Consider the following 24,669-nt stretch of genomic DNA (forward strand, 5'->3'; position numbering starts at 1 on the left):
CGACAAGAACAATATTTTATTAAAGGATGAGGAAGAATATATAACATGGATGGTGATGTGCTACTCCTTCTCCTAGCAGAGAAACATGCAAAAGTTCCTCTAGGCAAGAAATGACAAATTAAATGCCTGTCCATTCCTGGTAATGCAAGAAAGACCAACAGCTTCTGTCTAGAAGTAAGGTGGATATAAAACATAAGAGATTAGCACAAGCTCTTCCTGCTCTGTTTGACTAGATACTCTCCATTTCTACAAAGAGATAAAAGAACAAAGGATCTCATAACACAGGATTTTTGAAGGACTGGGGGGGGTGGGGTGGAGAGAAACAAAATCTATTAGTTACAGATTTTCATTGGCCCTGGATTAGAGGCCCCATCTTCTTTGAAGGTTCTAACTCACCAAAATCAGTAAGTACTAGTGCCACAAACAAGAAGAATTAATGTAAAACTGGGTTAAAATTACGTTACTGTTTTCCAAGTAACACTCCTAACCACAGAACAGCTAATGTTCTTTTAATAATTTAGCTCTTAACATATTGTCTTCCCACTGCAGTTAAACAGAATAGGGTAAATTAACTTAAGCTCTTTGCACCTCCTGTGAAAAGAGCACGCTTAAAAACTTGTGGATTAAAGAATGCAAAACCGAAACATAACTCAGTATTTTGATTTTTAAGCTTCCTAGCTTCCAAAAATTACATTTCTGCATTTTTTTTTTTTAGTTTACAGAAGTTGTAAAAAGCATTCAAAACTAATAAAAATAATTCAACAGCGAGAGCTGGTTACACTAAGTAGACTATTCAACAGCAGCTATTTATATTTGAAAACTCAGGATTGCCCATTACGAGACAGCCTACAATAAATGAGCCATCATTGCTCAAGCTGTACTTCTCTCAACAATAAACTGAAGAAGCCAAACATAATCTCATTTTATGTCTTTAGCAGCTGACACATCCTATGGAATTTGTGGTATATACTGAGAGTAAGCAGAAATACTTTGTTTAGCTTTCAGATGCAAAGGGATACAAGTACTGATACGGAGTTTTGACCTCATGTCAGTGTACCAGGATACATAAATTGAAAGAAACAGTTTTTGATTTGAACTGATTTAGATTGTTGGCTGACTTTCATTCTTACACTAAAAGGAAATATAAATATTATTTATGCCCATAATAATGAGATAATAATGAGTTGAAATATTGCATGGGCATCAATCTTGTATGCTTTCTTGTTTTGAGATTCAGATTACAAAAATTACGATTTTTTTAAAATAAATCAAACCACACCTTCAGATGTGATTGATGTTATTGTTGCTTACAAATAGCTATTTATATCAAGCAAAATACAATCAGTAGCCATCTACCTTCTATATGAAAACAGGCTGTTTTCCTCATGTGAATTTGAGATGAGAATGTTGGTAGTCAGGAAGGGTTACACTTGGCAGAGAAAGAAAGGAAGAAAACACATGAAAACTGAAAGATTAAATGCCCATTTTATCAAAGGCCTTTAACACGCAGGCTGAAGGAAGCAGAGTTTATAAGCAGTGTATACGAGGAATCTCGAAAAGAAGCTGCCTGCAAATTTGATATTTGACAACTAAATCAGAGATTATCACTGCTCTATTATTAATACGTTGCATAATTATTCACAATAAGCTTCACATTGCTGGAGTCACAAAAGTCTTAAAATGGAAAAAAATTAATATGCATAATCAATCAGCTGCCCCTCTTGGTACTCATTCAGCCAAAACCTGATAGAAAGAAGACATGACTTTAGAATAACCACTATTTTACCCGTCCTAACAATCTGAACAGTAATTTATTCATGAAAGTGCGGTCAGTGATCTAGCTAACCTCTAAAGGCAATTCAACAATCATTTCACTTACTGGACTGAAAAAAACTTTAATTGAATTGTAGCATAAGTTCTGCAGAAAATCTACATTTTCATGTACACGCTTTACGTATTTAAAGACATCTGAGTACACTGTGTACAGTGGCACAAAAAAATGGATCTTACCACCGCAGCTGGAACTTGATGCATTTTTGCAGCCGGGGTTCCTGGGCGTGGGTAAAACTGATTAATGAACAAGCTCGGAAACCTGTACTGTTCTACAAGTTTCATTGTTTCTTGAAAATCTTCATCTGTCTCTCCTGGAAAACCACAGATGATGTCTGTAGCAATTGTTATTCCAGGCACTCTGTAAAGAAAGTAGAAAGGAACACTGAACTAAGGACGTGTACAAGTCTTGCTCCCTTAAAAGCGTGTACATAGATTCATAACTCTTCAACTTTATCTACAGAAATTGAGACCCAAAATGATCTTTGGAAAAAAAAAGAGATTTTAATACAATTGCTTGGTAATGAAAAACGCATTTGGTACTCAGCCTAGAGCACACAGAATAGAAGATAGATATTGCAGCAAATATTGGATTAGGACTGTGACAGAAGAGTGAAACCATCTGGACCAGCTTCTCCTTCGTTCGAAATCATAGGTGATCGGCAGAGCTTGTAAATCTCTTGAATTCTGATTGCTTAATCCAGAAAATTGATAACCTCTGAGACTGAACCACTAGAATTTGTAAACTACTGAATGTTTTATATTGCCCAGGGAGATTGTGGAGTCTCTCTCCTTGGAGATATTCAAAAGCCATCTGGACACTATCCTGTGTGATTGGCTCTAGGTGGCCCTGCCTGAGCAGAGGGCATTGGACAAAATGACCTCCAAGAGGTCCCTTCCAACCTCAACCCTTCTGTGATTCTGTGACATGGCCCAGAAAAATGAGCCCTACAACGAAGAGATTATGGCACCATATTTACAGAGCACTCTATGGGACCCAGGAGATATCAGGTCAGTTTTCCAAATCTGATGCTAGCTAGCTGGATGACCACTGTCCTACGAGAAACTGAAACCACAGCACTGTTTTGTATTCAGCCTGCTTGTGTAAAGTGGGAATAATGATAAATCTCTTCTGCAGAGAGGCAGGAATGTATAATGCTCAGAAGTGCTCAGTGCTCCCTACCAACACAGACAAGATTGTTTCTACAACACGGAGTTAATGCTAAACTATCGGTAACAATAATGAACTGGAGAAAATAGGATTTATGAGGAAAAGTAAGAACCCTGTAAAGATATTGGTGGTATCTGACTTAAAGCTGGCCCTGTTTCAAGTGGGGGGAATAGATGAAATGACTTCCAGAGGTCCCTTCCAACCTATATAACTCTACATTTCTTAAGTAGGCTACAGGCAAAGGAACAGCTGAGACGGATTCTTTTAGGGGTCAGTGGCAGAAAGATGACTGCCACAAGTAAAGCTCACACCTGAGTTTAAGAAGGGGTGTCCAAGACTGTCTCCAACCTAAAGAATGGCTGGAAGCCTTCTCTTCCCCTCATTAGGACAAGAGACAGCAAAACTGTAAACACAGACACATGTAATCCAAATGACATTTATAAAGTATTCGACTGGCCAAAAAGAACTATCATTTCTTATTAGACAGTACATTGCCTCAGAAAAAATAACGCTGTGGTTACAGCGGGTGAAGAAACTTGAGTTTGAATGGCTGAAAGAAAAACTTCCTTCAACGAAGAGCTCTGCTGGAACAGGAGAATGTTGGCAAGAAAGGGGAAGCAGAAAATACTGTTCTTAGTAATTTGATGAGGTGCAGTATTAGAGCATGCACAGCTTATATGTACCACAGCGGCCTTCATACAAACAGTATATGGTAGTAAATATCTTTTGTGACTTACTTTTTTTAACTTAAAATAAAGTAATTTTTTATTTAAGTATTGGCAATGAGCTTATATTAAAACAAATGTCTTGGCCTCCTTTTTACATGTGTCTGCATATATAGTTAGCTGCACAGGAATTTATTAGACAATATATTATTAGAATCTTCTTTCACCTTTTCCTTATGAAAAATCCCCACAAAAGAAACCAAATTATTTCAATTCCTTTTTGAGTTCATGAATTCAGACTCCATCATTTAAGTTAAAACATGGCATTTGAATACCAAATCGAAACCAGTATAAAACTGAACATTTTCAAGGACTTGGTCCAATAATTCTAAGTGGGAAACACAAGCTGAATATCGCACAGAACAGCAAAAATCCCCAGAGCTGTTGGCTAAACAGCCTCAGTTACCATTGCTTTCTTAAGACTGACAAACTGCAAGATAGGAAGTTCTGCCTGGTATCAAGTAACAATAAAATTTGTTAGCTTTAAGGACTGAGTGAACAGAGGAGCACTGTATTCTGCAACATGATTTTGTTCACATCGCAAATACCTTGCGTAACAGTAAGCTTATGGAAGAAAAAGTACATTACTTTATAAATCAGTATCACATAACATCAGCTGCCATTTCTCAGAACATGAACAGAACATTCATTACGTTTGACAAAACCGTTATAATGAAGTTATTTTAACCATTTTAATGACACTATTGGCAACAGTCAAAGCATTTATTAACAATGGTAGTAGTAATACCATCCCTTATAAAGGTTTGGTTGTTTCTATAGCAACATGAATTATAAGGTCCAATCAAGCTAGATACAATAAAATATGCTCTTTTTCTCCATAACACCAGTTGTCATTCAGTTAAAAGGAAATTACATATTTTAAAAATTCATAAATTCTACAAATGTCTGAACTCTATTTGGTGATAAGGTGTTAATTATCTTAGTAATTAGATTTCTTCCTGGATGGAATTATTACACACAAAGAAAAGCTAGGGTATGAAAAGAGAATAAGGACGACAGTGTATTCAGCAACAGCAATTAATTACAGTTCAATCCAGTATGACTGCCTAAAATATGACATTACATAGTGCATTTTTATATGACTGTTGATTATATTGTTTAAAAAGTAGTTTTAAAGGGGAGAAAAGCATGAGATTTCACTCAGAATAAAATCCAGTTACGGACAAAAACCAAGCTCTTACCCTTTCTGAAAGCACCGATTAACAAAAATAAGTACAATTAGTTCCAGATGCAAAACATCATTTCTTAGTGAAAAAAAGAGGGGAAAAAAAAGATATAATTGCAGAAAAATATAAAACGTATATACTTGAAAATTAAAGTGACCTTTGCTCTGACAGTCTGAAAGAAAGCAGTACAAAATTCCTTATTATGTAGATTCAGATGATGTTTAAAAAATTGTCCCAGCTATGAAACATGATGCAAAAATCATACAAGAACTAATTTCTTGTGCATCAGCCAATATTAAATTGTTTTTTGAAACGAAATGCAGTTTATCTATTCTGAAGTAAACAAAGAAAAAAAACTGCTGAACACCCCCAGTAAGCATTTTGTAACATTTATTACATAAATGCATTTACAGTAAGCCTAAAATTCAGCTGCAGAAAATGTTTTCTAGGGTCAGTAGAGAAGCTCCACAACACATTGTTCAGTGAACCAAGAATACAGAGTGGTCCTTACGAAAGATAAAACTGTTTTAAAAAAGCAGAAAGTTGCTTCCAACATACAGAGGTCTGGATGCTCCTTATAGCCTGGCTAATGGAGGTGGTCAGTCTGTTCCAATACTTCGGAGCATAAAATGACTTAAACTTTGCCAGCCGTTTTAAAGCCTCATAGTCCTGACAAACGCTGAGAAAGATTGTGTGCGATCATTTTATCTTGCAATCATAAATCTTGCAAGATTTATTCTCTGAAGACATACTATCATCTCCATTCACGCAAGTGTAGAAACCAAGAAAAAACAGAGTCCTAAGACAACTCTCAGTTGGAACATTTTACAATAAAATTGTGGAATTTCAGAAAAAGATTAATTTGAGGAATAATCAATGCCATGATAATACAGCCCTAATATTTAGGGTTCCTCAACATTCTCTCCTTTTTGTCCCTCTACCATAAATAAATCTCTCACATCTATTCAAGCAGATTCATGCTGTCATCCTGAACCAGACCAGCGATACAATCACCATCACCTTGGGCAGTTCTGACCATCCATAAAGAAGCAACTACTTCATCTTACAGTAAAGAAGTGCCCATTTTAGTGTGATGCTGTAAGGCCCAGCACACCTAGGAATAATCATGAACAAGCGCTGAGAGGACAGATATCCAAAACCTCACAGAAAGGAGGAACAACCGTGTTTGAAAGGACACAGAAGAAATGCAACATCTTACCCTCTACCTGAAGAGGAACCAAGTCAGCCTCTTGGGTCAGAGAAAAAAAGTGTTCCACCTCCCAAAGGAGTGGCTGATGCCTGGAAGTGAAGTTGTGGGCAAGTAAAGAACGTGCTGTGGGTAGATATAATTGCAGAAAAATATAAAACGTATATACTTGAAAATTAAAGTGACCTTTGCTCTGACAGTCTGAAAGAAAGCAGTACAAAATTCCTTATTATGTAGATTCAGATGATGTTTAAAAAATTGTCCCAGCTATGAAACATGATGCAAAAATCATACAAGAACTAATTTCTTGTGCATCAGCCAATATTAAATTGTTTTTTGAAACGAAATGCAGTTTATCTATTCTGAAGTAAACAAAGAAAAAAAACTGCTGAACACCCCCAGTAAGCATTTTGTAACATTTATTACATAAATGCATTTACAGTAAGCCTAAAATTCAGTTGCAGAAAATGTTTTCTAGGGTCAGTAGAGAAGCTCCACAACACATTGTTCAGTGAACCAAGAATACAGAGTGGTCCTTACGAAAGATAAAACTGTTTTAAAAAAGCAGAAAGTTGCTTCCAACATACAGAGGTCTGGATGCTCCTTATAGCCTGGCTAATGGAGGTGGTCAGTCTGTTTCAATACTTCGGAGCATAAAATGACTTAAACTTTGCCAGCCATTTTAAAGCCTCATAGTCCTGACAAACGCTGAGAAAGATTGTGTGCGATCATTTTATCTTGCAATCATAAATCTTGCAAGATTTATTCTCTGAAGACATACTATCATCTCCATTCACGCAAGTGTAGAAACCAAGAAAAAACAGAGTCCTAAGACAACTCTCAGTTGGAACATTTTACAATAAAATTGTGGAATTTCAGAAAAAGATTAATTTGAGGAATAATCAATGCCATGATAATACAGCCCTAATATTTAGGGTTCCTCAACATTCTCTCCTTTTTGTCCCTCTACCATAAATAAATCTCTGCTTGAATCTCTCAATTCAAGCAGATTCATGCTGTCATCCTGAACCAGACCAGCGATACAATCACCATCACCTTGGGCAGTTCTGACCATCCATAAAGAAGCAACTACTTCATCTTACAGTAAAGAAGTGCCCATTTTAGTGTGATGCTGTAAGGCCCAGCACACCTAGGAATAATCATGAACAAGCGCTGAGAGGACAGATATCCAAAACCTCACAGAAAGGAGGAACAACCGTGTTTGAAAGGACACAGAAGAAATGCAACATCTTACCCTCTACCTGAAGAGGAACCAAGTCAGCCTCTTGGGTCAGAGAAAAAAAGTGTTCCACCTCCCAAAGGAGTGGCTGATGCCTGGAAGTGAAGTTGTGGGCAAGTAAAGAACGTGCTGTGGGTAACTGCTGTCCTGAGAATTGCCTCCTCACCGCTCACAGGTACCTGAGTGAGCTCTAAACAAGCCTGGAAGAATAAATCAGCCTGAGGTGAGCTCTGTGCTACCACAGCTAGGTAGTTCCTGGAGCTCTGCTTGCTCAGGTATCTCTGCGGCATATTACTAACCAGCAAGCAGTGCAGGCATACCCTCACAGCGACACGTTTCCAGCTCTTTTCTGCCCAGGGGACTTCGTTACCGATGTTAGAGAAAACAGAAGCTGGACTAGCAGTAACAGGAAGTATAGCAGATATTACAGTGCCGGTTACCGCAGACCGATTCACCTGCAGAGAGAAGTTAGAGAACTCTTGATGGAAGGTGAGTTGGGAGTGAAATGCAAAATCCCTGGCCATCTGACTTAGGAAAGAGATAAAGGCGTCAAGCTGCCAAAAATAAAACAGTAACCCACACCCCCCTTATTCACCCCTCCCCCCCTCTATTTTCACAGAGCAAGATGTCTAAGAAAACCAGCAGCAAAAGTGTGAAACTTGCTAGGATTCAGTCGTTGCATGGATCATTTCATGTGGCTTTAGTTACAGAAAACATTTCCTTTAGCAATAACCATTACTAACCAAATCATGCTCAGGGAAGAAATTAAGTAAAGGAGCTAAAATTCATCAGCACCTTCACCTACTCATGTGACTACCTGAAATTCTTTTGCATGATCACATATTCTTCCCGCTTCCCTTTCAGCAATTAACATTTAAATCCAGCAATGACTTAAAGCCACCAACTCACTCTTAACCACGATCCCCCACCTCCACCCCTCCCAGTATAACAAAATACTGGATCAGAATAAACAGCTACATGAATAAATTTAAAACACTATGTTCTTACAGAAGGGTACAAGAACTGCCTGGGAAATCTAGAGTAATTAAGGTGAAAACCAAAACGAAGCGATTATCTAGCAACTTCTTGGTTCATAAATTAGCAATTTGCATTGAAAAAATGTTAGGAAAAAAAAGTGGAATTATTACGAAAATAAAACCAGTCTTCTCTGAAATGTTATTTCAGCCTCAGACGTTATTTTATATTTTAGCACCTTTCTGCAGCGTATGCCTGTTAAGGGAACCAGCAAATGAAATGAAGTTAATGGATGACATAATTTGAAGGTATCTGAGAGTTGCTCTTTCACGCGTATTTACAGAACCTAGCAGGCATCTCAACATGCCATTTTGTGTTGGAGCTGACGGAGATGTTTGCGTCTTCCCCATGACCACATGCAGTCCTCCAGAAACCCTTTCCCCCCTCTTTTTCTTTTTTCTCTACAAGGCCGAGTCCTGTGGGATTTCTGACTTCAACTTGAATTGCTCATTGAGGAGTCCCAGGAGCTGGAGCTAGCGCAAGAGAAACAGACTGCTCAGCTGGAAGCCCTGCCTCTTTCAAAGGCTAGGAACTACATGGAACTTCTCCCTGCCTCTCTCTTGACCACGTGGAGATTAACCTGAGAATTAAGCCCCAGGAAGATCCCCATACTTTTAGAAAGGGATTCAGACTACTTCTGATCTGAAATCCTCCTGCACTTCTCTCTCTCTCTGCCTGGACGACAAACAGAGCACAGCACAATATACTCCTAATTTAAGTGTCTGGAGTTAGGGGACTAAACCTGAACATAATTTCTGAAGCAGGGCGGTTTCCATCTTTTTCAGTTTATGTTTTACCCTAAATTATGCAACGGATGAACAGACTTCTAATAAATGGATCTCCACTGACAATGTTTTTCTTGGTAATCTTTTCCATATGCGTTGAAAAGTAGTCCAGGATGTACAAGTTCAAAACCTCTGTGGCAGAAAAAAAGAGCTTATTTTAAACCCTCATATCACTTGCTCAACTGATTCACACATGGAGTGAAACTGGAAAGTACTTCGGTTCAATGACAATAGACATTTCATTAACGTTTATGTGTGAAGCCTTTTAAATGATAACAGACTGAGCCTTATGGCTAGATACAAACTATCATTTGGTGAGACTGCTTATCTAAATGCAGCTACATATATATCATGAACGTTAATATTTAAGAAAATGATGTAAGAAAACAAGCAGTACTATCAAGTTCACCACAGAACTTATGTTATTAGTTCTTATATGAAATTCTACATGATGCTGCCATTTCCTTTTCCAGTGACATCATCAAAATTATCAGGACAAATAGTGGGAGATTTTGCAACTGAATGTAGGATAAGTAGGAAAGATCCAATCATGACTTCTCAAAAAAGATATTTAAAATATAACTACAAAATTTAGCAATAAAAGTATAAATGGCAAGACAGGACAGACATTTTACAGACTGCAATATGATCTAAAAGAGCAGAGATGGCAAGATATTGGAGTGAACATGGCCAGGGAGTCAGACTTCAATAAAATAAATATAAATAATGTAAAAGTAATATCAATTTCCACTCTTCTATAGTTAGCATTAAAGTCTTTTGACTTCAGACTTTGTGTAAGTCTGAGGGACCTTATGTTTGCTTCTATCACACCGTCCATCAGACTGAGCCAATTGAGAAAATGAATTTACTGCATTTTGATTGAATTTCTATTAAATCTGTAATAAACCATATTGAAAAAAACCTAAATGTATATTACATCCAATAGTGTCAGATACAATCACATACTGAGAGAAATGGGTGAAAGCTGTGGCCTCGCTCTAAAAAAGAAAGCTGCTTATATTCAGTGCAAGACAAAAGTTTATTTAATAAACCAACGTGCTTGAACTTCATTATTTTTAAACTGTGTTGCATATTAGTTATTCAGACCTTCTGTTTTGATTCCTTTAACCAAATTTAGACCTGTTTATGGTGTATATATTTCTATGAAATACAATAGCATGAGATTCCACCCTGGCAGGACACCTGCTAACATCTTTTATTCACGTACATGTTCCCAGTGCAAAGCAATTATATTATCTCAAATATTTTAAAATGTTCTCTTTTATTGCCTAATGCAACTTCAGGTTGTGTCACAAATCAGTTCGCCTTTACCTTGCAGTTTGCCTGCATTAAAGTGAAAATAACTTTATGTTGTTATTGTTTGTAAAAGTCTATAATGGCTTCATTTATCAGCCAACTCACTTGTTTACTTTCACTTGACTATTGAAACACTGACTATAGACATTTAAATAAGTTTTATTTTTTTAATGTGTGTAAAATGTAAAATTTTAATACTTTTTTTTTTTTAAATTGTTTTCACAGCTTGGATCCTATCTCTCTGAAACTGATGCCTAAGACACAACCAACCAGACAAAGAAATTGTAATGCTGTATTGCTTGTATGTTGGGTTTTTCTTTAAAAAATAAGAAATGAGACAAACAAAAGCCAGACACGACCAAAGTATTTCTTTGGAGCACCCGTGCAGATTTCCCTGAAGAAGGGTGTAAGCACATACATATATGGGAGAATAATTGTCAAGACCATAAATCCTACCATTTAATTTGGAGGCGAATCACAGTGAAACAGTTCAAATTTCAAGGGTAGCAGAAAGTACATATGGAGCCTAACCTGACAGCTACAGAGCCGCTGAGTGCATTCTGCTTTTGGCATTCCACACCTCACAGAGCACTGAAGGCTGACTCCTGGTGGTGATTCCCACAGGGAACACATCACACCTGAGCTTTGTGATCTGCAGCAACTTCCAACGGATTTGCAGGTGCAGCTGAAGAGGTTGGTTTTGAACTTTGGAGTCATTAGTGGGTTTGATGCAAGTCACCTTACAAAGGCTGTGATCAAGAGACACAATCTAACAGCTCTCATAGTTTAACTGAGAGTGAGAAGGGGTATTTTTTATGACTGTTCTTTTCCAAGGCCACCTCCTGCCCCTGGAAGAGCTCTTTCAGAAACTGGGGTGAACAACACCTGGAGGCAGCTAGGAGACCTGATTTCCAGAACTCAACTTAAGAAGGTACAGGTATGGAGGACTCTGTGTGAGTAGGGACTGGGTCTGTCCTTGTTATCAGGGAATAGTGACCTAGATAAAAAGTGTATTTCCTAATTGGCATGGCTTACTGCCTGAGGATGAAAGAGTACACACAGTTTTACCCTCTTTAAACAATTATAGTGAAGGTTGCTAGACTTCCTGCTAGATGCAGCCCAAATGTTTTATAAGAAACATTATAATACTTCCCATTATCAATTTTCTTAATAAAACAAACAGTTAAGGCTTGGACTAACTTTATTAAAATATAAGGTGTTCTACTCTTTCCATAAATATGAAACATTTTACAGAACTTCATTACAGATTTATAACCTCAGATCATTATTGTTTTATGATTAAAAAATGAGCGACTTAAGACAAAAAGCTCAACATCCTTAAACTTCATTTCCATTCAATCTCTAATAAATACCATCTGCTGTGTACTTTAGGGATATAATACCCGTCAAAAACTCAGCCGTATTATGAGAACCGGCACCAAGTTGATCTGAAATGCATATTTGAACAGATGTGTTTAAATTACATCTCTCCGTCTATCCACACGCATAAATTCAGAATAAGCGTGTGTTGATTTAAAATGCATAAAAAAGGGATTTGGAGATGCATCAAAAGTGAACAGCATCTCAATGGATCAAGGCTCACATTACTAAAGGTCATCACTAAAAATAAAGTTTGAATTTATTAAGGGTTGCACCAGGGAACTGTTCTTGGGAACTGACTTAATGTTTGCTGCACTAAAGCAGCCATTGAAATTACACTAATTTTCTATGACCCTTCACTGTTTAACATTAGAGCTGTCAGGCATGGTCAGAGATAATAGGATCTCAGCCATGAGTAGCCGAGAGTATTATATACTTTTTCTCAGCCTGACACAATGCTTATCGCCAATACCAAACGTCTTGGGCTCTGAGGACCCATCCGTGTCTGTTTCAGTGACAGTCATTTAGCTCTTCACTCTGACACAGAAATCAGGCGTATAAACCAAAATGATTAACATGCCTTTTTGGCATGATGAAACCAAATGAAAAAATTGCAAGCTAGTGCTCCATTAGCAAATGCTAATTAAAAAGAAAAAAATAAAATCTTTCTGAACTTGTGGTTTTGTCCCTGTATAATCTACAGTCCTGTAATATTTCAAGGATTTTGAAGATAAAACAGATCAGGCCAAAGGTCCACCTAAGCCAGGAGTCTACTGCTAGCAATGGGCAGCAGCAGAAGCCCAGGGAAGTGTTTAAGATGTACAATCCCCCAGAATCAGTTCCTCCTCCCAACAACTGGGTTTTGTCACGGAGATGTTTTTGTAAACAGTAGCCTCTGATGGACTTCTCCATTAACTTGTCCTGTCTCCCCTTGAATCTCACCTCCTCCATATCATAACCAATTGAAAGGAAAAAAAAAAAAAAAAAAAAAAAGAAATCTTCCTCCTCAGCCTGCCACTTGCTAATTCCATTTGATGTCCCCTAATTGTGACACTGGGAGAGACCAGGAATAAGTCTGTTCACCTTCTCAGTACCCTTCACAATTTTATTGACCTCTGTTCTAGTCCTTCTCAATTAGCACTTTTCCAGACCGAAGAGTCTTTAATTTCCTTTGTGTGACAGATCTGTCATACCTCTGATAACCTCTACTGGTCTTCCCAGTAACATTTCCCATTGTAACATATCCTTTTTGAGAGGGGTGTTGACAGCATTTAACAATGAAGGCACAACAAGATAAAAATCTCTTAAAGTATTTCTAGAATTTAGATAAATGGTCTGCTTTTTCTAATTTTTCTTTCTGGTTTGGGTTCAATTGTTTTCTAGCAAGCAAGCAGCAAAAGGTAATGGACCTTATGCAATGCAAGGGACAGGAGAGAAATACCAATGCCAGTTGCTTACTTGTAAGAAAATGCAAGTGGAATGTTTACCAATGCTGTACATCTCGAGAAATGTTACACCCCCAAATCATTAAAACACACTACTTTTATGACAGCCACGTGCTGAAACATCCTTTGAGAGCAGAGTCTGCAATAGGGACAACAAACTGGTAAAAATCCCTTTCCAGTATGACCGGTGTTAAAATTCAGGAAAACAGGACTCATGCTACTGCCTTCCCCCACTATGGGAAAACAGAAGAAACAGAGAAAAATTCTCTCCTCCACAGAGACATAAACACTACGCCGAGTCCCACTCTAATGAGAAGCCTGAGATTACCAGCATATCTACACCTTCCTCAAATCGATATCAGGCTCTGCCTCTTTCTGAGCTATTACTGAACAGAAATTCTGAAAAACATAACTGTCATTAAAAGAGACCGATTGACGAATACATCAGCTCAAAAATAAAGCTGGGCAGAGACGCAGTCTCAAAAAGTCAAGGACTTCAAAGATGACTTCAGATGGATATTAAACAGTTGTGGAGGAATAGCCCTCTCCTCATGAAATTATTTCCCCTTAAGGTATGAATCTGATGGAAATGAATAACTTTTTGCTGAAACACACTGGCTGGGTAAAGTTTTGCAAAACAAATAAGGTAGAACTGGCAACAAAAAGAAGGCCAAGCACGTTTCAAAGACAGGCCAAAGTCAGCAATGTGGGGTAGGGGGGAACAGAAGAAGTTGTCAAAGGAGCAGTAGTATGACAAGGTGCAAGACTTTAACAAGAATTTAAGATTTCTATCTGAAGCAGAATCAAGAATGGATCAAGGAAGAAAATGAAGAACTAAAATTGCCACCGGGTCAGATGTTTTATTCCAAGGTTTTGGTTCCAGATCATTTACATTAAGAACTTCTACAGCAGAGAGAAAGAGAGGAGAATGGCTTCTGGCAAAATAGACATTACAGCAAAGCAGATTTTGAGGAAAACATGCTCAGCTTGAAAGAGTTACCCCAAAAGAGCTGACAGATTTAAGAGAGATATAATTCTCTCACATCACAAGCTATACAAACAATTTGCCTGGCTTTTTCTTGTCCTATTCTTTTGTGAGAAATCATCACATGAAAAGTTTTCCAGTTGCAAACATCTACATAGGAAGGATGGAGGTTGTGAGGGAAACAGCAGTTAACAACACATGCGTAATGTGCATTAAATTTAACATAATCTCCACTCCATCTTCAAAGTACCGAATGAAATACAACTTATACCACACCAGCTGATCATCTAAAACACAGCAGTTTATACGCTACATTCTTATTGACACAGTACTTTCGAAAAGTGTCATTATAATTAAATATCAGAACCACAGATCCAAGAGAGAGAGGCAGACAGGTCGGCTGGGGCAAGTTTTTAGCAGCCCAAAGCAGTTTTCCTGAATGCTAGCCAGAGACATTTAAAATATAATTCATGTACTCTTACTGTAACTAAGAAGTGCTGCAGTTTTACACCAGACAGTTTTTGCTGTACATTGCTATACATTACTAAGAGTGAATTTTTCAGAGGCAGTATCCCTCATGAAATGCAAATGGTCTAATTTTCAGAGATGCTTTCAGCTTACAAGTGTAGGGCATGACTACCTTGGAAAACAAGAGGCTTTGAATGTCTGAATATGGAAGCAAAGACTAATGGTGTACGAAGTTTATTTGAAATTTAAGAGGATGGATTTTGAAATTAAGAACAGAATAGGAAAATATCAAAACAGAACAGCATTTTGGATAGCAATGTTATGATAGCTATAATTCTGCATCCTTATTCAGAGACTTTGCTAACTGCAGGCTTAATACATGTGTCGCAGACAGCTTTCAGGATTAACAGCTGCACAGAGGATGTAGGGGACTGGACAGTGTTTCCAGATAGGCTTGAGATTTATGGCTTTATAAAAGGAAGATCTGGTAGGTAAAAAACTTTTACTATCACTGCTCTAATGCTTTTTATTTCCTTAAGGAGCAATATTTGTACATGACCGTATGGAAAAAGGTTGTATAGGGAACTACTGCTTCTATGAGCAGCACAAAAAGCAATTTAATTTTTTTTTTTTCTCAGTTCTGAGAAGTGTAGTATTTGGTTCAAAATTCCACGTCTGCACCCTCCCCACCCCATAAAGATTCAAAGCCCCTACCACGTAACTTCAAAGTTTTTCAGTTTTACTCCATGCTACACTGGCAAATGTGACAAGACGGTCTTAAAACTTCAGAAGAAAGCGTGAGACAAGCACTGTGATGTGCTCGAAACACAAAACCTATATAGCTTCAGAATTAAATTTTCAGAGGTAACATTTCAGACTCACAAGCAACGTTACTTCCTTATTAAGTCAAAACCCACGAGCTTAACTTCAAAGAAACCCAGTGTGCTTTACTAATGAAAGTGTGATAAGATAATGTAAATTATGCTCCAAATCAACACAATGCAATACAACTTGGATCACTGGGACACAGAGAATTTACCTTGCAAGACTTAGTTTAAAGAAATTATGAAGCAAATTTTCCAAAGTAAGCACACAGACAGAAATATTCATTCGTGTAAAAATATAACTGGAATGATATACAGAAAGAGCTGGACATGACTGTTAAGTTAATGGGCATCACTGGAGCGGTAGCACACAATAAATACTGTCTACAGACCACTCTGTCTCATCTCATCCATGATATGTTCTGATAGTAACTTGTATTCAAAGAAATCACAGCAGAAACAATATCAATCTTTATGAGCAAGCACAGTTCACTCAGCTAACTGGAACACAGAATGACTGTGAGAAGTACCGGTTTTGTTCTCAGGTACACCTAAACAGCAGGTGAGTTCAGAATATAAAAGATTCCCCTAAATACACAGGATTGGTCCACAACAATAAAATATTAAGTTATGTATCAGTTAATCAAACAATATTGTGACTTCACTTCCAATAGATGAACGGGTTTACTCTGCTATGCAGTTGAAGACACTGGGCAGAAAAAGCAAAATCACCAGGAAAACAGCTCTAAAATCTCCCACTTCACCTTTCAGAAAGAGGGTCTCAACTAACCAGGTTCTCACGCACTTTGTGTTCGTAACACATTGGAAACAGTTTCCTTTGTCTAGAATTCTCACTAATTTAAGAACATTTCTTTGTAAAAGGCAAAATCAGGTTAGTGCTTTGGGGTCAACAGAACTAATTAATACATGCATTCCTTGAAAAGCTTTGTTGGATGCAAACATGCACACAGAAGTACACATACAGGACATCATAAGCAAAATCAATCTCGGAAGAGAAAGGATGGTATTTTAAGTGTAGACTGTTAGTTTGTCAAGGACAAATACAAATTCAATAGGCACTGTTGCCTCAAGGACACTCTTACCCATTTCTCTCTGTTCAGTTCAGTGAACTATTTCACTTTCAGCAGATGCCTTAAAAATTACAGTTAGCATGGTTTACAATGTCGTTATCAGGACAACAGTATATCTTGTCAAAAACTTTAAATAAAATAAAGGACTGTTAGACATGTGTAAGTTCAGGTGCCTTTTTTTGAAGGACTCTGACTTTGACAGGTTGTACGCAGCCACAACTCTCAAAGTAATTTGAGCAGTAGCTTTGCTGCCTAAACGTAGACTCCCTAAATGGGACAATCTGAAACATTTCAGACAAACTTAAAAGTAATACTGCATGTCAATATAAGAAGAGATATCAGCTTACTATTTTTTATTGCACAAACCCCAAAACTATTCATGAAGTCCAAATAAAATCTAGATGTTTGGAAAAGATAAATCAAACCACCCCAGCTATTCAAACAGAAGATGGGAAGGTGAGCACCTGAAATGTTTTGGGCTTATATATGCCAGAGGTCCTCCATTACGTAGTAGAGCAGACACAGTGTAAATGTGTTACCACATTTTAAAGAAGTAAAACAGGCAGAAAGTGAAGCTCTTAAAGTTAGAAAATTCATACGGTGAAGAAATAATTTAAGGAAATTTGATGTTGTGAGCAGTTACCAGATTTGACCTATCAGTGAACAAATCTACAATCAAAGGTTAAAAGAGAATTAGCACAAAATCAACCATATACTATTATCACTGAAGAAACATCAAAGACAAAATTAAAAAAATGTTTTATGAATAATTGAAGATATGACAGCATTCCAATTATGGCAACAAAGCTCTTTGGCATCACTAACCCATCAACATTGGAATAGGTAATATATGAAAATTGTATTTAGGGAATAAGGTTTCAGGTAAATTTAATAGCAGGGGAAGATAAATAAAGATGAATGAAGAAGAATAACGTCTTTTCTCATATATGAATATATGTAATTAGATAAGAGATAGGCTCACTACCAGTTGGGTTGACAAATTTGACTCAAAGTACAGGATTAGTATCTGAAGATTAAGGGAAACAGGTTTTTTTGTATCTTGAAATGGTAAGACAGAAACACCTGGCGCATGAAGTCACAGAACCCAAACAGAGTCTCTGAGGCTCCCACAGTTAGAAGATTAGGCGGGACGATTACTATTGAAAAGGAAATGAGAATCAGCATGGAGGAAGGCAACTGCTCAAGAATTGGCATCGGTCTTCAGAGAAGTTGAGTTGTCTACATGTAAGCACACAGTGGTATAACGCAAACACTCTCAATGATGATGTTTATTATGACAGCAGCATCCAAAGGAACATCCTTGAGGCCCGCCACTTTTGGCCAGTAGTTCATGTAGTAGGGCTCAATTCCCCTCAAAGACAGAAGCCACAGATTAGACTTAACCCTGAGAAACACAGCTAAATTGAAGGGTCAAATGCGTATATAGCCTATCTCAAAGTAAAAACAGTTATGGGTAAGCAAATAACCTTCTTCTTCAGCTGGACTGCCTGCAGTCACTGTAGATAATCCAACAATATGCAAAGTCTGAAGCAAGGCACATCGAGTCTCTAAATGAACCAAGGCTGAAGGAGACCTATGGCAAATGCAGCTTTCTCCTAGGCAGCGCCCTCAATAGGGCAGCACTTAGCAAAGGTGAAGCTTCAAGTGTTCACTTTGCATGTAAAAAACACAGAAGAATGACACAGAGCAGAGCTGCATAAGGTCTAACTGAAGGAGCTGTTAAAGAAGCAGGTGATCCCTAATCCTGACTTTGTAATATTCCTTTCATCTACTGTGAGACTGAGGAGTCTGCTAACCTCTCTGAACTCTTCATCGATGGATAAAGGAGTGCAGGGATTGCTCTTTAGGGTTCACGCCTGACACACAGAAGGTAAAACGCAGGCAGGACACAAAATAAGCATCTGTAAATGAAAGCATGAGGTTTAAGAAAAAAAGCAAGTCACACTGACTTTCCTAAAATAACTGAAATCGCCTTGGAAAAGGGCTTCAGAAATGCTACATTGGCTAACCTTGCCTTTATGGAAAACAACAACAAAAGGAGGATCAACCACTAGAGCACAAATCCCCTTTTTCCCTCCAGCTAAAGAATAAGCTACCTTCACAGACAAGGATGTCAGTGAACTCCCAAAAGATACTGGAAGGCCTAAAACACACTGTTACTTGTGGACAGGTGGGCAGAAAGGTGCAAGATTTTAAAATCTTATGCACTGGAATCACAGTTAATAATTCCAGAACAAGCTGCTTCTGGTGAAAAAGGTAATTTTGCATTACCCATGGCAGCCTGTAGTGTCCAACAGTATAGCCATGAGCTATGAGTATTGATCAAATTTGCAAAGATACCATTTCCCATTGCGAAAACATTTATTTGGGCTTCCTTCAAGTCGCAGATCTTGGTAGAAAGCTGCATAAAGAGAACACATACTCTTGCACCTTGGGGTTGCACTTCACCAAAGCCCTCAAAGTTTGGCTTTCTGTGGAGCACTGAGAACTTGGACTGTGAATGATTTCCTTGACAAAAAAATAGACTGAATTTAGGAAGTAAATACTCTGAAGATGCCATTGAGACTTTCTGGTTTAGGGCTCAATCATCAGAAAAATAGGATATTTAGACTAATGTGTTTTTCCCTCAGAAAGTAAAGGCAGTTTATTTATTTATAAAGGAATGTCCACCAGAAAATTAAAAAAACAAAAAACAAAACCAAAACAACCCAGTTTGAGGCAAATAGGAAAAGTCAAATCTATACCGAGTCAGAAACTACATTCTTGTTTCAAGGAAAAAAAACTCATCACGTCAGAGGGCAAACCTCAGGCTCCAACTTTAAAAATGAAAGGGTAAACTAATAAAAAGAATTCATCAAAAGTATTAGAAGAAGATTTAAAGTAAATGTGTAACAAGTTTTTGTGACAGAGTTGGACTTGATGATCTTAAAGGTCTTTTCCAACTTAAACGATTCTATGATTCTATGATTCTAAGTAAAAGCAGGATGCTCTAACTTAACCAGAAGTCAAATTGAAAGGACAATTAATTTCTGTGCAAACTCTATGAAAGGGATAGGAGGCTTGGAGCATATCCCCTACAGATGCTACATTATAAAAAAAGAATAAAAAAATCTCCAGCCGCTACTGTTGCATAAATATAATCGTAGTTTGAATGCACATTTAGTTCAACCAATGAAACAATTTTTTGTTCTAAAGAATTAGCTGAACATTTTCCTTAGGAAAAAAAATGTTTATTTGCATTATTAATGAAAACATGAAAAGATTATCTCACTTAATGTGATAATTACCACACTTCAGTTTAGTACTGTCAAGTAAAAGCAGTATTTTGTGAAACATATGTTAAAAGGCAGACTTCAGCTTCTGCTATTGTCATAATGATGAAAGCCCTCAAAATACCTCAAATAATTTTGCATTCTGTAGAAAGTATGACTAAGTAATCTTAGGTAGTTAGCAGCCAACTTAAACGATTCTATGATTCTATGATTCTAAGTAAAAGCAGGATGCTCTAACTTAACCAGAAGTCAAATTGAAAGGACAATTAATTTCTGTGCAAACTCTATGAAAGGGATAGGAGGCTTGGAGCATATCCCCTACAGATGCTACATTATAAAAAAAGAATAAAAAAATCTCCAGCCGCTACTGTTGCATAAATATAATCGTAGTTTGAATGCACATTTAGTTCAACCAATGAAACAATTTTTTGTTCTAAAGAATTAGCTGAACATTTTCCTTAGGAAAAAAAATGTTTATTTGCATTATTAATGAAAACATGAAAAGATTATCTCACTTAATGTGATAATTACCACACTTCAGTTTAGTACTGTCAAGTAAAAGCAGTATTTTGTGAAACATATGTTAAAAGGCAGACTTCAGCTTCTGCTATTGTCATAATGATGAAAGCCCTCAAAATACCTCAAATAATTTTGCATTCTGTAGAAAGTATGACTAAGTAATCTTAGGTAGTTAGCAGCACAAAATCATGTTACAACTTATTACCATGTAACTCCATAGAACACTTAAGACACAAACCAATGAGGAATGTAAATCTTAATACAATCGCGTCTGATCTTTAGATGTTTAACTAAATTAAGCGAATCAGTAACATTGCATACACCCAAGTATAATGCTGATAAAAATCAAAAAATCATGCCCAAAATTTAGATTAGTTCCTTATACTACAGGGTTTCATTTACAAATGATTTTAAACATATTTCTGCTGATGACTATATTGGTTAAAGAAAACTCCTCTCCCACAACATTTAAATTACCATGCACTGCTGCACCCACAATGTTCATTTCATACACTGACACACACAAAATTAAGGCATATCTATTGTAGTTACTAATGCAGCCACATAAAAAAAATAAATAAAAATCTGCATTTTCCACCTTGGAGCATTTAAATTCCAATTTTCCTTTGCCTGGGTCCTCTTCTCCTATTCTCACATGTGTTCTAATTACCAGAGAAGACAAACTACACGGAAAGGAAGTTTCAGACTCAAATCCATATGCAGACCCCCAGCAGCTGACACAATGCTGGGCAAAACTCCCAAGCCATCGTCCTTGGCTGACTGTAAAATACATTACACTCTGTGGTGGTTACAGCCTAGTACCACGGGATCCAGTTAAAGGCAGGTATCAGGTAGGTAAAGAAACAGGGAGGAAGATTAAGATTAAAAGGCGATTTAACAGAAACTCTTATTTGCTTGCTCTGCTTTTGAAACAATAAGCATTTTGAAGTATATCATTAAAAAAGAGGAATCTCTACTGCTGCATTTTTTCCCAGCTGTTTGGATTTTACAATCAATGTCAACAACCGCACAATTACAGACTCAAATTAACACAACTAAGCAAAGCACACATTTTATTCTCCTCCATTCCAAAGTATGTGGGTACACAATAAATGACAGAAGAAGGTGAAACGAAACAGAAGTTTGGTTCTTTAAGCGTTCAGCATTATAACCAGTGTTTCTAGGTATATGGCGAACAGAGGCGGGGGAGGTCTAAGAGCATATGCTACATGGAAAAATAGTTTGCTGGCGACAGGTCAGAATTCAGCTGGCTGCCTGCAATTTTTAGGATTGAGTATGTGAGTCAAGTACTCCCAAAAACTTAAGTCAAAAGGGTAGGAGCGGCCACCCCACTACTGCAGAGAAATCGTGCCACTCTTGTTCCAAGCTGAACCCCCTGTCCATCTGTCTGTCTCCCTCTCTGCAGACTCTTGGAAACAGCCAGCCCCAGACGGACAGTTGATTGCTTGCCTCTCACCAAGCACGAGGGCTCAAAAGTAGCTCTGACCAGTTACTGTGGGACATACACGACCCGTCTTTCAGATGTGGTGCTTACCCCTTCTGTTAATAAAAAGAAGGCTGTCAAATGCTTATGCCGAAATTTGACTCAACAAAAATCCTTTGAGTGGATATAAATAGTCCAGAGATCAGTATTTTATTTTTTTTTTTTAATACACAGCTTTTTGTAGGAGACTGATTAAAATCTGTCAGGGTCAGTAATGTCCAAAAGTTATTACCCCAGTGCTGACTGCGAGTCTGTATGTATCGCTTTCTGATCTCAGAAGTTCTCCCTCCTGCGAAGGGTCACGGCTCATTCGAAGGCCACGCAGGGAGGTGTGTGACGCAGCAAGCCAGAAGACAATTAATTTCTATGACCTCTGGGTTTTGCCAATAAGTATTTTCTACAGATTTAAGAAGAAATGGAGACACTCTGCCTTTATATCTGCGTAAGGTGTTTGGACACAATAACTTATTTTCCAGCTTGAACTTGCATCTGAATCACAGTTTTCTGGTAACTGGATTGAGAAGAATTTACATTGCTTCTTGTGCCTTTACATATGACCATATTTGCAATATTGTCTTCCTGTTATAAAGTAAGTTAATAGCTGTATTGTGGCAATTTCTCCTACTAAACAAAATGAGAATTCTACATCACGACGAGAAGCAAAATACAAAGACAAAAAAATTCCAAGTGCGAGAGATGAGTGATTCAGTTGTGGAAAATAAACTTTCATCTGCTACAGCCACTACTCTTATGCACAAACCTTTTTAAAATGTTGGGTTTGTGATTACTTTGCCATGCAAGAAAAAAGAAGTTTACAGCTATATATTTAATCTCATTATAAAGAGGTGAATCATCAACTCTAGAGTACAATTCACAGACCAACACATGACGCACATGAGTACAAAACTGAGCTTCCCCAAAGTAATCTGCATCACAGTCCCCAAATGAATGTACACAGAAAACTTCTGGGTAGCAGAATTATCATGTCTCTTGCACGCAATGGTGTTTTAATAGTACAGCTACACTTCTAAAGAGGTTTAACAACTTCTCCGTATTTCCACTTACTCATTTTCCTCATTTAAACATTTTACAATTAAAGAAAATAACCAATAAAGGTACTGATCAGCTATAGAAGTATTGCATTTTTTATTTCTTCAATCATTCTTTCCAATATATTTTCCCTGAAAGCCTGACACAAATGTAACTTAAATCAGCACTTATCAGCTGGCCAGCTACCACCTTCATCACAAATTTGTCTATTGTATTGTTCTATATGATCAAAACAGTATGTCTTACAAAATTCATTTATTACCTAGTGCTAAATCAGAAGGATGTATACATGTAACTGAACAAATATTTTTCTTACTGTATCAAATCTGAAAATTTAATACCATCAGCAGAATTTTCACATCTGAGCACTGTAAGGTGCACACATGATGTGTCATGGATTTGTATGCGTACTAATATACTAACACAATAAATACTTAAGTACCTTAACATAGTTTGGATATGCTTAAAAACTCACGAGCAAATTAAAACTGAGCATTGCGTATCAAATCAATGTTATTAAACAAATAAATATGAATTAAAGTTATTGTTGTTCTAAAAACTAACTAGACTCCCTCCCCAATTCCATTCTAAGTTCTGAACCAGGGATTGAAACACAGTGACAGTATTTATAGAGAAAAATCAAAGAAGTGATTTAAGTTATTTTGTTTTAAAATACTAGAGTAATATAGTGTCTCAGTAAGTAAACCCAAGGTTTTAAAAATCCAAACATTAAATGTTTTAAAACTGATTTCTAATAGTGCATGATGCTTACAATTACTTTCTTTTAACTGTAATAGGGATCTTATATCATTACTTCCAAAAAAAAACCCCAAACCCAACCACATTCACATGCCCTCAGGGGGAGAAGGAAAAAGAAAAAAAGATACCATCTTGCTACACTTAAGAAACTGGGAATTGGATGCACATTACTAATTCCTACTCTATTGTCTAACAATACTGCCGTTAGGATTTTGCAGAAGAAAACGGCGGATAAGACTGCTGAAGAAAAGGAAAGCCTAATCATAACTACATAGAGAAAGTACTGCTCCAAACGACTTTACTAGTTACATTTAGTAAAAAAAGTAAGCCACCTTCTATGACAAGTATAATAATAAGTCTAAATATTTTTTTACATTTAATAAGGTGGCGTATCTTCTCTTTCCAGCAACCATTCCAAAAATTATTCCTTCAAAATTTGGCCAAAGCAGAACATCACAGGAAAAAACCCTCTCATAATGACTCTCTATCTCCAGAAAAATATGTGTATTATTTAGAAGAAAATTCTTTAAAACAGGAGCACCATGCACATCCTGCTTAAACAGGACAGTATGCAGAAGTGAATTCCTCCAGAAGGTGAAGATACTTAATATCAAAAATTATGGAGCATATAGAAATTTTGAAATCATAGTTTCCTAAACAGTATCTTCCCAAAAACCAAATAGGTTGAAGTTACATTTACTGCCACCTAATCTTCAAAGCAGCCTGCAACTTTACTTAACGTTAACATCGCATTGCATGACTCAGCTTGGACATCAGTAGCTGCTCAGGCTAAGTGTGATCATGACCGACAGCCTGACAGATGCACCAGTAACAGAGCCAGCCACAGGAAAATG

General features: G+C 37.2%; 1 protein-coding gene across 1 annotated transcript in view; it reads right to left on the reverse strand.

Moving 5' to 3' along the window:
* The window catches only part of CDKAL1 (CDK5 regulatory subunit associated protein 1 like 1), a 418,320-nt gene that overhangs the window by 109,258 nt on the left and 284,393 nt on the right, over positions 1 to 24,669 (reverse strand). Inside the window, exon 12 of the mRNA XM_009637900.2 lies at positions 2,011 to 2,191. Within this exon, the coding sequence (XP_009636195.2) occupies positions 2,011 to 2,191 (181 nt within the window). The remainder of the gene's footprint in view (positions 1 to 2,010; positions 2,192 to 24,669) is intronic.

The sequence above is a fragment of the Egretta garzetta genome, unplaced genomic scaffold, assembly GCF_000687185.1.
Source record: "Egretta garzetta isolate BGI_Z169 unplaced genomic scaffold, ASM68718v1 scaffold14, whole genome shotgun sequence".
Taxonomy (NCBI): Eukaryota; Metazoa; Chordata; class Aves; order Pelecaniformes; family Ardeidae; genus Egretta; species Egretta garzetta.